Source organism: Ziziphus jujuba, chromosome 2 (genome assembly GCF_031755915.1).
Source record: "Ziziphus jujuba cultivar Dongzao chromosome 2, ASM3175591v1".
Lineage (NCBI taxonomy): Eukaryota > Viridiplantae > Streptophyta > Magnoliopsida > Rosales > Rhamnaceae > Ziziphus > Ziziphus jujuba.
The window spans coordinates 16,213,930-16,229,343 of record NC_083380.1 but is presented as its reverse complement, the minus strand read 5'-3'; the positions used below and the strand labels follow the sequence as shown (position 1 = coordinate 16,229,343).

General features: G+C 31.7%; 1 protein-coding gene and 1 pseudogene across 1 annotated transcript; both read left to right on the top strand.

The window, feature by feature from the left end:
• The first annotated feature begins 445 nt into the window (after nucleotides 1-445).
• LOC107418790 (LEAF RUST 10 DISEASE-RESISTANCE LOCUS RECEPTOR-LIKE PROTEIN KINASE-like 2.5) lies at nucleotides 446-5,105 on the top strand (annotated as a pseudogene).
• Nucleotides 5,106-9,091: 3,986 nt separating this feature from the next.
• Nucleotides 9,092-11,696, top strand: LOC107418772 (LEAF RUST 10 DISEASE-RESISTANCE LOCUS RECEPTOR-LIKE PROTEIN KINASE-like 2.3). Its single transcript, XM_016027472.2, has 4 exons — nucleotides 9,092-9,325; nucleotides 9,385-9,574; nucleotides 11,173-11,186; nucleotides 11,337-11,696. Exons 1-4 carry the CDS (start codon nucleotides 9,092-9,094, stop codon nucleotides 11,694-11,696), a joined length of 798 nt encoding a protein of 265 aa, XP_015882958.1.
• Nucleotides 11,697-15,414: the final 3,718 nt, after the last annotated feature.

Below are 15,414 nucleotides of genomic sequence, written 5' to 3'. Positions count from 1 at the left end.
CTTATGTACGATGCTGTGCAGCTTTTACTGATAAATCATCAAACTAGTTTATAAAAATACATGGGTTGTCATACCAATTTCCATGTCCTTGGATCAGAGTCAAAAATATGTGTTCGGGTGACTTAGTTTTGCAAAGGAACAAATTAAGTTTTACTAACAATCAAAAGTAGTGTTTTTCACTTTTGGAATAAATATATATATTATTATAATAATAATAATAATAATAAAATCTTATGTTAACAAGTAAATTAAAACAATAATGGTTTTGAAGGGGTTGACTCATGTGTCTTTCCGTAACAATTCTGTGGAGGAAACTCAGGGGCGATTTCCTATACGATACATGGATCGTGGCTATGCATGTGGCCGCAAACAAACTATAATGAATATTCTTGGAAAATCCTCCTCTACAGTCAATCACCATCCTTTTCATCTTCACTGCAACTTTGAAGTCAATAGCCATCTTTTCTATATGTCTCTCTCTTGGAAAATTCAAACGAACACAAAAGAAGCCCAATTTGTCATTCTTCGTCAAACCCCAAGACATATACAGCTTTCTCTGTTTCTGAACTAGTTATTACCTTTGCAGAACGGAGTTTTGGCTTCTCTTTCATTTCTATGACACTCTTATTTGATAATTTTTCTTCCAAAAAATCTCGAATTTTCCATGAGAGCGTTTCATTTATGGATTCATCATCATCATCATCATCATCATTATCATCTATGTTGTTACCATCCATCCTAAAACAACTTATCACCATCCTCTTCATCTTCTCTGCAATTCTGTCATCAATATCTCACTGCAGCAGCCGCAGCGAAGAAGAAGAAGAACTCTATGTGGTGTGCGGTCGTCCCTACGATTGTGGTAACCTCAAAAACATTTCCTACCCTTTCTGGGGAACTGATTTCAGACCCCGATACTGCGGTCGGTAAGGCTTCCAGATTGAGTGCGGAAACAACGAATCGTTTATTGAAATCAATCGTCAAAAGTTTCGTGTTCTGGGCATCAACCAAACAGGTAATATAATGAAAATTGCGAGATCGGATCTCTATGATACTCTCTGCATCCAAAATGATGTTGTTCCCGTCACCTTGAACTACACTCACTTCGATTATGCTCCAAACGTTGGAAACCTGACATTAATCTATGGCTGCCAAAAGCCACTTTCTTCACTACATAACTTAACTTGCTACTTAGGCAATGAGGCCAATCAAACCATTTACTATAAAGCAGATGACCCATTTAGTAATATCGAAATTCCATTTGGAGCTCCTAGGTCATGTAAACCTGTCAAAGTCCCGGTTTTACGGAGTTCTATTGATATGAACAGCCCTGAGGTTGGAAGAGAAGAATTAGAGAAAGCTGTGGAAGAAGGTTTTGATGTAGATTACAATTACCAAGTAGCTATTCTGTGTAAAGAATGTGAAGGGTCAGGCGGGAGATGCGGATCTAATGTCACCACTGATGAATTCCTCTGCTATTGCCATAAAAGCAAACCCTATACCGTAATGTGTCGCCCTGGTACGCTCATATTTCTTTTTTATTTTATTTTATTGTTTTTTTTTATATATATATATTTTTAGCACGTTTATAGTAATACTATGCATTAATCTCAGGAGATCCAAATAAATGGAGACAGAAATGTTGATGCTCAGTAAATTTATTTATCTTGTTTCTCTGTTAGACTGTTACTTTCTTGCTATTGGTACTTTCTAGATGCTGATATATGTAGTCTTAGTCGCAAACTCTAATTTGGGTAAATCAAACTCCAAATGATGGAATTTTGCTATAGCTAGTAGGACTCTCCTCCACCATTTTCCATTAGTTCTCTGTTTCATTAACCAATATTTAGTACTAATTTGTAATGTAGTTATTTGCTCTTTAGTCTTTACCAAACAATAGTTAAAATCTACTCCAACTGAAAACTAGCTTGTAGATATTTTCTAAGCTACATATTTAGACAATAGGGTTTAATTTGATTAAATAAGGCTCTACCTTGGTCATTAGCGTTTTGGGCTGTTGAAGCTGTTTTAGCTCTGTATGCGTGTGTACTCTTTGTTTGACCAGAGAGAGATAAAACTCTCTCAGTGAGATGATCCAATCCTTGTAATTTGTTTGGCCATAGAAATGCATGTTTAAAAAAGTATGTGTGCTTTTATTTTATTTTTCATAGAAAATTGAAGTGCGGTTGGTTGGAATTCTTTCCACGCCTGCATCGTTGAACATGCCAACTGTCCAACGAAGATATATAACAATTTCTTCATTTGGTTGTTTTTGACCATCCACTCCAATATTTAGAATAATTATTAATTACTTGCATATCAAAACATAATCATATTATTATTTCTATAAATCTGTGTACCTATTAAAAAAATCCCACTTATAATTAATACATATTATATATTATATATTCATATCAGAGTGTCATGTCATCTATATACATATATGTAAATTTCTTTTTCAAGCTTAACTATTAAATTTCTTTTCCAAGCTTAACTATTTAAATATTATACGTATATATATATATATATATACACACAAACATTATGGTATAATTTGATAGTGTGTGTGGTTAAGTTTTATTTTTATTATATATAACTAACCAATTATTTATTAAAGAATACTTAACAATTACAACCTCAACTATGAAGTTTATTCAATTAAAAAATAAACTGGTGACAAGTTTATTTATGTATTTATTTATTTTTATCAATGTTTGAAATATTAAACTGGTGACTTGTTTTATTGTACTCCCAATTTATGGCATACAATGAATAATAACCTGAACAGACTAAACTTATGACCCTCAGAAACTGATCTATATTTGCATACTACCCAGATATCAACATCCTCTCTTCCAAGAAATTTCTTCTCAAATTTGCTTAATTGCCACATGGGCATTGCAGAAGTACTTATAAATTCTTCTTGCATTATTTCTAGTTTGGTAAACTTTATGCTCATATGTAATCCTTTCTTTACTGGAAATATTCGTCATTCATTAAAGTTTCTATATCAATATAATTTATAAATATATATATATATATATAGAGAGAGAGAGAGAGAGAGAGGGAGTGAGATATCGTAACACTATGCATTTTATTATTTTTGACTGGCACGATTCCACTTCTGTCTTTTTTGGCTGATGGTTGAGAATCTGTTATAAAATTTTATTGTGGTGTTTTTAATGTTCTAACTCTTTTTTCTTTCTGTTAATTTATTGCAGAAGATTCTAAAAATTGGAAAATGAAGATTATATTGGGTAATATGCTAATTATCTTCTGTCCATATCTATTTTGTCAATGTATGTTATATATTCTTTTCTTTACTTGATGAACAATTTTAGTGGCTGTCTTTTGGGGATTTGGCATTAGTAATTTCTCTCTTCCTCGCTAATCTAGCTAATATATGATGCTATTGTTATAATTGGTATTGGTGGAAGTAGAATTTTGCCTATTATAATATACCAACTAAGTAACCCGTTAAGAAATATAGAATATTATCGAGTCTTTCATTTCTTTTCACATGTGCTTTGCATTTTGTTTTTATCATCATCATTGATCAAATCAAATCTCTCTTCCATCTCCAATTTGTCAGTTACAGACTTCACATATGGACTTAATTTGCTCTCTTGTTATCAACATTTTGAGGAGTTTCTCTAATTGTAAGATTGTAGATTTTTTTCTTTTTTTGGACAGGATAAGTCTTTTATAAGATTTGCACCTGAATTGGATAAAAAGAGTTTTGTATAGAGCCACAAGAAGTCGGTTAAAGACAATTATGGGAAAATTCTGCTTATTTTCAGCCATCATAATCTTATTGTTATCCTTATGATTGTCTGACAATTTGTTTACTTTAACCTGAATCAATTGCTATGTCTTTTATTTATCTTACAGGTGTTACTGCTGCAGCAGTTGCAATTTTGCTGGCCTGTGTTATAATTTGCGTTGTTAGATGTAAGAAATCATCAACAAAGTTTTTCTCAAAGATGACAAAATCCGATAAAGATATTGAAGGTTTGATTACAAATTATGGACTTCTGAACGTAAAAAGATACAGATTCTCCGAAATCAAGCAAATGACAATATCATTCAAAGAGAAATTAGGTCACGGAGGTTATGGTGATGTTTACAAAGGAAAGCTACTTGATGGGCATCTTGTGGCTGTGAAAGTCCTAAATGAATCTAAAGGAAATGGTGAAGAATTTATCAATGAAGTTGCAAGCATTAGTAGAACTTCTCACATAAATGTTGTCACTCTTTTAGGATTTTGCTTAGAAGGTAGCAAAAGAGCTCTCATTTATGAGTTCATGCCAAATGGATCACTTGAAAAGTTCATATACAATGAAAATCCTTTGCAAACCACTCCACAGTTAGAATGGAAGAAGCTACTCCAAATTGCCAAAGGGATTGCTGAAGGACTCCAATATTTGCACCATGGTTGCAACACTAGAATTTTGCATTTTGACATCAAACCACATAACATTCTCTTGAATAAGGATTTTTGCCCAAAAATTTCTGATTTTGGACTAGCTAAACTTTGTGAAAGGAAGGAGAGTATCATATCGATGGCAGATGCTAGAGGAACAATAGGGTATATAGCTCCTGAAGTTTTCAATCGAAACTTTGGAGGAGTTTCTCACAAGTCGGATGTTTATAGCTATGGAATGATGATTCTAGAGATGGTTGGAGGAAGGAAAAACATCAAGGTTGGAGTGAGCAACACAAGTGAAATATATTTTCCACACTGGATTTATAAAAATCTTGAACAAGGTAGTGTTCAACACCATATTGCATGGTGTCGTGACAGCAGAGGAAGATGAAATTGCAAGAAAGATGGTTTTAGTTGGTTTATGGTGCATTCAAACAAACCCGTCAGACCGACCATCCATGAAGAAAGTTATTGAAATGCTGGAAGGTAGTTTGGAAGCCTTGCACATCCCACCAAAGCCTTTCTTGTCTCCTTCAAAATCACCAGAAGAATTTTCTGATGCCACATCAATTTTATGATGATATATACTTTTTCGAGATTACTTTTGTAGCAACTAAACTCTCTGTTATAGAAAGATCAATGTGATCAATGTTAGAGCTCTTGCTCATCTTGCAGTTCCTATGGATGGATGGCCTCTAATTTATTTTTGTTTCATATACAAAGATTAAGTATGATGACCGGAGCAATTTTTCAAATGTACCACTACTTTTTCTAAACATCACATTGCAATTCTAATGATAAAGACAAATTTTCAAATAGTCTTTATTAAGTTGGGAATTTTCTCTCTTGAGTTTTGAATGTATTATTAAGACTTAAATTTAAGAGAACTAGATCATTCAAGCTTTATAAATTTGTTTAAAAGAATGGAGAAGCCATATATATATATATATATTAAAGAGTTTTGCTTTTTATGAGCAATAATGATTAAAATAAAAAAGAGAAACAAGATTCATGTAAATCCATTAGTTATGCTTAAATTAGAACGATTTAATAGTTTTGATATCGGATTTTTTTTTTTTTTTAGCTTCTGTATTTTAGGATATGAAATTTTAAAATGGTAAAATATGAATTAATTGACATATAAAACTCCAGCAAAAATAAACTTTGTTGAAACCGAATGAATTATAAACCTGAATCCTTAATGTGATCAAATGATTAAAAAATAAATTTTGAAGTTATTAAATTATGAAGTTAATTATGATATTAAATTTTTAATTTGAATGTTGTATATATATACAGGATAGTTTTAGAATGCAAAACATGGTATCCAAAATCAATATTTTTTTAAAAAATACGTTGACTTTGCTATATATGTGTATACAGCTCAGATAAGGCGTGGGATCTATATGTGAGGAAAAGTTAAATTAATAACTTTGGTTGTCAATTGTTCTCCATCGTCAAACTGGCTCTTTGCGCCACTTTTAAATCTCATCCTTGCTTTCTCAGAATTTATTCTGGTATCATACTGCAGGGAGGATGGATACTAGTTTGACGAGTGCAGTCGTCTTTACGAGTGTAGTAACCTTACAAACATTTCATACCCTTTCTAGGGAGATGGCGGACCTGAATTCAGACAGATCAATGATCCAGAGTTTCTAGTTCTCAGTATTAACCAAACCAACAATAAAATGACCATTCCAAGGTTGGATCTGCGGTCTAGTCTTCGTTCTCCAAAACTTATCAACACTACTTTGGACTACTCTCTTTTCGATTATTCTCCAACCGTTCAGAGCCTCACTTTATTTTATGGCTGTCCACTTCTATATCCTGAAGAAATCCGACCTTTGACTAACAATTTTACGTGAACTCTTGATGGTGGCAAAACAGAGACTGTTTACTATGCAAATGATTCTTCTCCAAGAATCCTCCAAGGATGCCGAGGTAAGATTACTGTTACAATTTTCTGGACAGCTCTCAACAGCTCAGGGAGTGGAATGGACAAAGTCCAGGAAGCTTTGAATTTAGGATATGATCGATGTAGAATACAAGTCCTACGGGGAGATTTGTAGAGCTTGTGAAGGATCGGGTAGGATATGCCGATTTACTAATTAATACCAAAACCAGTTTCTCTGCTATTGTTATGATGGATATATTGTATAGTTCATTGCTCCAATAATGGTATGCATGTTTCTATATTTCTCCTCAAATATTTCTTGATTGAAAAGAAATAAAAATAAGTCTTATTAGTCTAATACCATTAAATTAGGGAAGAGGAAACACCAAAACTAGATGACATGATGATAAGTAGAATTAAAATTATCTTCTTCTCTTGAGCAAAATCATAGACCCATAAGACTATAGCTCTAATAGAAATCAGGCTCTGATATATATTACTGTTGAATATAGGCTTTAAATTGGAAATAAGCTCTGTCATTACTGTTGAAAACAGGTTGCAGTAGCAAAATAAAAATAAAATTGTAAAGTAGTAAAATTGAAAATAAAATTTCGAAGTCATATTAAATTTTTAAGAAATTAAATTAAACTTCTAAAATTATGTTAAACTTGAAAGAAAATAAAAAATTAGAAAATTGGAAAAGAAAATATAAAATATTGTATTTGTTAAAATATAAAATTTGAGTACAAAAATAAAATATAAAATCTTAATAAATTGAAAATATAAAAAATGTGTACTGAAAAAAAAAAATTTCTAGACATAGAATCCTATTTATAGATATAAAATTTTAATTTAATTAAGAATAAAAGACTAAATAAATATAAACAAATTAAACAAATATAAAAATAAAAAACTAAACAATCAATAATAATATCTTAAAAAATAATCCTAAAAGGATTAAGAAAATCTCATACCTCCAACACTTGAAATTGATAGAAACATGGCAAGGGAAACTTACTTGTTCCTCACCAATCAAGCAGTCTCAGTTCCTTGTTTTGCAATTACTGAAACAATGCTATATCTAACCATTACCGTGTTGATTTTTAATTGAAAGAATGACTATTTGAAATAAATAAAAACTTTTCAAGTCTACGTACGTTCGACTGTTAGTTGTATGTCACTGCTTTTTCTTTCGCTTTCAGCAGGGAGTAGGATATCACTTTTTGTTCAGTGAATTTCGCTCCAAATATTCATATATCAAATAGTTATTGTTTCATTGAAAATCAACAGAGTCAAAATGACTCGTAGCAGTAGGCATTACTTGAGTGAAGGGGTCGGATCCACCTTAGGCCCAGTGGGCCAAGTGCCCTCTCAATTTATTTATTTATTTATTTTTGTTTAAAAACACTTTTACTAATATTAATTTTTTCCCTAATTGGTTGATTATTACATAAATTTTAGGCATATGCCTTCGTTAATTTATGGTTTTCTATATAGTATTCACAGATTTGCTTATCTCAATTAAATTTTCATTTTTTGCTTATTTAATTTTTCTAATTCAATCCTAAATACTTTATTAATCATTGCAAAAATACGTCTTCTAAAATTTACAGGTAAGCCGATAAATTTCTTTCTTTAAGAAAAAAAATCTAAATTTATCTTTCACCATTTTTTTTTTTTTTTGATGAATGTCTTCCATTGAAACTAATTTTTTATAAAAAAAAAAAAAAATCAATTTCTATATAGCTTTCGAATGTATTACATATAAAATATTTATCTTTTTAAATATTATTTATATTATAACTATTTCATAATTTTATATTTAGTTGCATGCAAAATATTAATTACTAATTATACATTTGTTCATGAATAAGTAATTTTTATTTTTATTATCCATAATTAAATTTAATTTTTTATTTGGATCCGCTTGCAAAATGACAAGTAAACGAGACTCCGTGATTGACATAGCCACATTATTTTCGCTCTGTTGATTTTTCAATGAAACAATAACTATTAAATATATAAATATTTGAATTGAGATTTACGGAACAAAGTAATATCTTACTCTTTTACTGAAAAGCCAAAGAAGAAAACAATGACAAACAACAAACAGTCTTGATTACACTGAAAAGTTTTACTTATGATGTGTGGTTGGAAACCATTTCCCAAACCTTGTATACAGTGAGTGATCCACGCGGTTTCTGCGCGCTTTGTTGTACAAATTTCATTTTTCTCTCTTCAATTTTTTGTTTTCCTTTCTTTTCTTAAAAAAGCAAAGACCAGAGAGTTTAACATGCAATCAGTAAATGTTTTAGTGCAAATGGTCTTTTTTTGAGTCAATTTTTGAATTCATTTTCTTTCTTAGAAATAATTAAAAGCAGGCTTCGTAGAATAAATCAAAGTGCTGCTTCCTGCAAGAAACTAGACTGTAATTTCCTTTTTTTTTTTTTTCCTTTTTTTTTTCTTGTATAATTTTGAACATTTTGAATCAGTTTTCAACTTTCTTCTCCATCATCATCTTCCAAAAAAGGGAGAAAAAAAAAAAAAAAGAAAGAACAGTCGTCAGCTCTATCCACCATTTTTTGCAATTCACATTGTTTTCTCAACATGGTTAACAATGAACTTTTCACAGAACACAGTCGTCCTTTTGACTGTGGAAGCTTTAAAAAATATTCCATACCCTTTATGGGGAAGTATCAGATCCCAGTTCTGTGGTCACCAAGCCTTTCAGCTAGATTGCAAAGAAAACCAATACCGAATCAAATAATACCATGACCATTGCAAGGTCCGATCTTTCAGACAATCCTTGTTCTGCAAAATTTGATACCCTTTCGAGTAACACTCTCTTTGATTATGCTCCTACTGTTTACAATCTCACTTTACTATACGGCTGCCAATTAAACCCTCTGGATGATTTTGATGCTGATCAATATAATTTTACGTGTGGAAATGATAAATTTGTTTACTATGCCAACGACTGCTTAATGGAGACTACATCTTCAGAGGCAATAACCGCCTTGTGCAAGTATACTCTGAAAGTTCCCATTTTTGGATTGTGTTTGAGGGATCTGAGGCTGGAAAATTTGATGTTCCTGCGGCTTTGAAACAAGGATTTGAAGTGGAATTCAAGTATAACAGATCAATTTGCAAGGGTTGTGAGCAATCTGATGGGAAATGCGGATCTAACACCACCACCAACCAATTCGTCTGTTATTGTCCTAAAAAAGAGTCTAATGGAGTCTTTTTTCCTCATGGTATGCAGTTTCTTTTCTCCTTTTACAGTTTTCATGGATTATAATTTTAGAAAATAAAAAGGTCGAAGTAACTCTTATTTGAGTAACAGTAAATAAGACTTTCACATTCAAAAAATGTAAGAGAAATACAGCAATTCAAAAATCCTCTTCTAGCGGATCTTGTGCATCTCTACTGACTCTATCTATTGCTATTTTACTTTTTATCACATTAAAAAATAAACAATCTTTAAAAAAACAAAACCTCTCTAGCATATAAATGTATATACACCCTATTAAATTGATATGACAAAAATAAACACTGTGAAAGTAATATTTTATTTTTAGAAGATCAATCAAATATTTTAAAATACAAAATTTTTCTTAAAACTTCAATTTTTTAAAAAAAATTATAAGTTTTTAAAACATTTAATTAATAGCCATATAGCTTTTATGTACATTACTATAGAAATTGATTATAAAATATCAATTTTTATACTATATAAGTAGGAATTCATATTTACCATTGAAAATGCTCTTAGATTATAATCTGATTATATATTTTACATCTTATTGGTCAATGTAGTTTTGACAAAGCATTTCTTAAAATTGATTTTTTATTTTTATTTTGAAGCATTACAAAAAAGGGGCTGAGTTTTAGTAGACTACTTTTGTAGAATAATTTCTAATAAAGAAGCTTCCCACTAAATTGCAGATTGATGTTAATTAAAATTGTTCTAAGACTTCTGCTCTCTCTGGTTTTCTATTGCAGAAAATTCAAGTAATTGGAGAGTCAAGGCCATAATATAGGTAATATACTATTTATCTTTTCTCTCTCAAATTTGTGCTTTATCTACATGTGATTCTACTTTTCCCAAGCTAGATCTAAATTTTCATTCTTGATGTTTTGGGGTATATTAATTCGATGGGATATGAGCAATTATGATTTTTCTCTTATGCAATTATTTTATTTTTCAATTATTGCTGCTATGGCTTGGAGTTCCAAGCTAAAAGGTTTAGGATACCATGTTTAACCAATGTGTGACTTATGTTCTCACCTAGCGCACCTGGCATGCATGGCCTCCTCCATATAACCCTAGCATGGAGATCCCTATAGCTACAGCAACTTGACAAAAAGTTTCGGGTCATGTTATGAAGATCCCCATTGCCAATTTCATGTCTTGGAATGGAGATCCCCATCGCTGCATTGGGATCCCTATCGCCTTCCATCGTGACATGCCATGACATGAAATTTCGTGTCGTCAAATTTCAACCACCATTCAATCAGCCTTTGGGTTTCTATCTCGTCCATACATATAGTTCTCTTTGGGTGCCCGCTGTTGTACCACTCATTGAGGCTTAGGTTCCAAATTAAAAAGTTAATCTATAGGGGAAATTTAATCCAAGACTCTTATATATACTTTAAGATCTCCATGTTTAACAGTGTAGGACTTATGTTCACATGCTCTATAATTAGTTTATTTCATCAAGTTGGAATTCTGTGTTTTGAATACTGAACAAACCAATAACACAATAAGCACAGCAAGCAACTATATATGATGCTAACCTTCAATCCAAAATTTTTGTCACTAACACCTGAATCATTTCTTTATATCTTACAGGTGGTGCTGTTGCAGTAGCTTTAATGTTGCTGATTTGTGCTATCATTTGCTATTTTAAAATTAGAAAATCAATGATCATGTCAATAAAATAGTTCACAAAGCGAAAAACTGATAAAAATCTTATAGCTTCCATTAAAAATATAGAAAGGTACAAATTCTTCCAGATCAAGAAAATGACCAACAATAATTCACATGAAGTAGGTCGTGGAGCCTTTGGTGTTGTGTGCAAAGGAAAGTTACAGGATGGTTCAGATGTGGTTGTCAAGATCCTAACCGAACCCAAAGAGAATGGAGACAAAGAGAATAGCGACGTGTTTATCAATGAGGTAGCAAGCATCAGTAAAACGGCTCATGTAAATGTTATTAAACTTTTGGAACTTTGCTTACAAAGATGCAGAAGGGCTCTCATTTACGAGTACATGCCCAAAGGATCACTTGAAAAGTTCATATTCATAAATCGTTCAAAAACTACTCGTGACTTAGCATGGGAAAAACTGCTCCAAATTGCTATAGAGATTGCTTGAGGGCTCCATTATTTGCACCATGAGTGCAGTACAAGTGCAGTGCATGAATTTTTCCATATCAAAACTACCATACTTTTGCTTTTTTTTTAAAAAAAAAAAAAAAAAAAGGTTGAAAAAATTTGATTAGTTGAAATATTTCATATAGTAAACCGGTACATCAAAACCAAAACCATAAATACAATACTAGTTTAAATCCCACATCCAATGCCACAAATAAAATAAAAACTCATTCACTTAATATATATATATATATATGTAATCCATATACAATTAGAACATTAAAATATATAAGCCAAAAATGTAGGTAATTCAAGAGAGCATACCCATATTTGAACAACACACCAATATCAACTCATAAATCAATAGAAAAAGTTAATATATATATATATATATATATATAGCAAACAATTTTAGGGGAAAAAGGAGATAATTCAAGAGAAATAAGGTAAGTTACCTATAATAGAGAGAACTCCTCAAAACGTCTATGTAACAGATGGAGAGAAAGACCAACAACAACAATTTCAGCACCCAAAAGAGAAACATAGAATTAGACCCGAGGCAAATGGAGAGTGAGACCAACGACAATAATCTCAATAGCCAAAAAGAAATAGAGAAGAGTAGAGAAAGAAGGAACACCGGATACATGATGAGGCTGTCGATTTATAGTTCAGATAGGGATTGTTTTGAACTTCAAAGACAACTAGCTCAGGATAAGGCATGAGAGAGGAAGCGAAGAGAATGGGAGATCAAAGGATTCTTGACAGATGAAGAGGGGAGACAGAGAGTTAAGCATGTCCATTCTGTAAATAGTAAAATTTCTATTGCACGTCATACCATAAAGATCAAAACATTCACCAGATCTTTTTTTTCTCAACAGTTCACCATATACTTGTGCATTCATAGAGCCAGTTCGTCTTTTCTTTTTCTTTTTCATGATACAGATCCGGCCACATATAAAGGGCAGTAGTAAAATTATATATTTTATCCTTTCCTTGTGAGCAATATGACCAAATAAAACAACGGGCCGAATTGTATTTTCATGGGGGTCCGGAAATTGTGAACACTATTGGCTATTCTTACTTTTATATATAGTTAAAGATACCTATATATATATATACATATATAATATTATTTATATTTATTTTTTATAAAAAAAAATTTAGAACAACAAATAAATGTGTTAATAATGTAGTGATAAAAGAAATTAAGAAATAAAATTTTTCAAATTTTTTTAGACTTTGTCTGAATAACAAACGACGCCAATCTAAGCTTGAGCTTTTCTTGAACACATCAAACCATTAGCAAGATATTTTAAAATTTTGTGAACAAAACTTGATCACTTTTAAAATTATGTTAATCAAGCTTTAAAATTTTAATACTCGACTTCGCTAGTTTACACTCATACCCAAATACCAAATGTTTCTTGAATGTTATTACTCTTTCTTTACAGTCTTAGATTTTTCTCCACGAAGAATATCAGACTTTATCTAGCTATGCCTCTACATAGCTCCAACTTCTGTAGTGTGAACAACTTTTCTAAACATATCTATTAGATTTTCCTTTGTATGAATCTTCTATAATCTGAGCAATTTATCGCATCGAGTATCCAATGATAGTAGATATCAATGTGCTTCGTCCAAGAATGATATATTGAGTTCGTGCTCAAATCCATAGCACTCTGATTGTCACAATATATCTTATAGTCCTACTTAATGCTCAATTCATTAAGTAAACAATTAGCACTCTGACTACCACAATGTATCTTATAGCCTTTCTACTTAAAGTCAATTCATTAAGTAAATACTTTAACCATGTCATCTCTTTACTAGCTTCTGCTTTGGTAATGTACTTTGCTTTTGTTGTGGATAAATATATACACTTTTGCAATCTTGACTGTCCTAACACAGCTTCTCTAGTAAAAGTGTGAAGATAAACTGAAGTAAATTAATTTCCTACCATAAAAGTCTCCAACCATATCTATATCTGCATAGCCTTCTAGAATTGGATCACTTCCCCTGTAGCATAAGCATACTTTTGTTGTATCTTTAAGATACCTTAAAATCTACTTGATTGTTTCCCAATTTTTTTTTTTTTAAGGATTTGAAAGAAATATCCTCATGGTACCAACAGCATGAGCAATGTTCGATCTAGTACACACCATTGTATACATCAGACTTCCTACTACTGAAGAATAAGGCTCTGAAACCATCTCCTCTATTTCTACTTTGGATGAAGGGCATGATTATTTACTCAATTTGAAATGGTTTATAGTGGAATGCTGATTGGTTTAGCCTTATCCATGTCAAATCTTTTTATCACTTGTTAAATATACTTCTCCTGAAATAGCCATAACCTGTGATTCTTCCTGTTTCGAGCTATTTGTATCCCCAAAATTTATTAAGCTGGTAAGTCGTTCATATCAAATGACTTGGAAAATTCCTTCTTCAGCTAACTAATTTTCATTGCATTTTGTCCAACGATCAACATATCGTTAACTTAAAGTAAAAGTGCAATTAAGTTTCCATCTAGAAATTTTTGAATATAAACACAATATCTACATCAATCTTCTTGTATCCTTGACTCACCATAAAAGAGTCAAACTTCTTGTACCATTGTTTCAGTTTTTACTTAAAGCCATACAAGCTCTTTTAACTTGCAAAATAGATTCTCTTTCCCTAAAACCTTAAAATATTTTGATTGCTCCATATAAATCTCCTCATGTAGATCACCATAAAAGAACATTATTTTCATATCTATCTGCTCAAGCTCTAGGTCTAAACTGGTTATTGGATCTAGAATAACTCATATTGAAGACATCTTCACCACTAGTGAAAAAATCTCATCAAAGTTAGTTCCCTTTCTTTTGAAGAAAACCTTTGACGACCAATCAGGTTTTATGTTTCACCACCCATCCGGTGCCATCTTTCTTAAGCTTGAACACCCATTTGTTCTTTAATGGCTTCTTTTCTTTTGGAAGCTCAACCAATCTATAAGTATGCTTCAGAAAGACTCAATCTCATCTTGTAATGCATTAGATCACCATGCAAATCACCATGAAGGAACACTATATGCACATCCATCTACTTAAGCTCTTAGTCTAAATTGGCTATTAAATCGAGAATAAATCATAGAGAAGTCATAAGTATGGTTCTTCTGTAAAGACTCCATCTCGTCTTGCATTGCATGCAGCCATTTTTCTCTATCTTGATGGGATTTAACTTCTTGAAAACTCACTGGCTTCCCCTTTTCAATAAGTGGAATATATTAAGATTCAAGATATCTCTTTGATTGAACACAGCGTCATTCAAATCTTTAGGAAGGTGTACCATCATTTGACCACTGTGATGGTCCTACAACTTATGGTGTTTAAGTTTATCCCTGTTCGGTATCCTCTTCTCTCTTTTGTTCTTCTTTTAGTAATTCTTTATGCATATCATCATCATCTGTGGCATTTTGTGCTTGTGCTTGTGCTGGATCAGGAATAAAATCTTAGGCACTAATACTAGAAGACTTCATGGGCTTCTCAATATCTTCTATAGTCAGGTTTTCATGGAATACTAAATCCTATATTGTCCTAATTCTTCATCTCCATACCTAATCAAGATGCATGGAGCAGATTTTGCATTGAACTTCTATCTAAGCTCCTTGGGTACATGTGCAAAGGCTAAACATCCACATAATCTTAAATAAGAGTAGGAGAGATTTTTATCAAATTGCA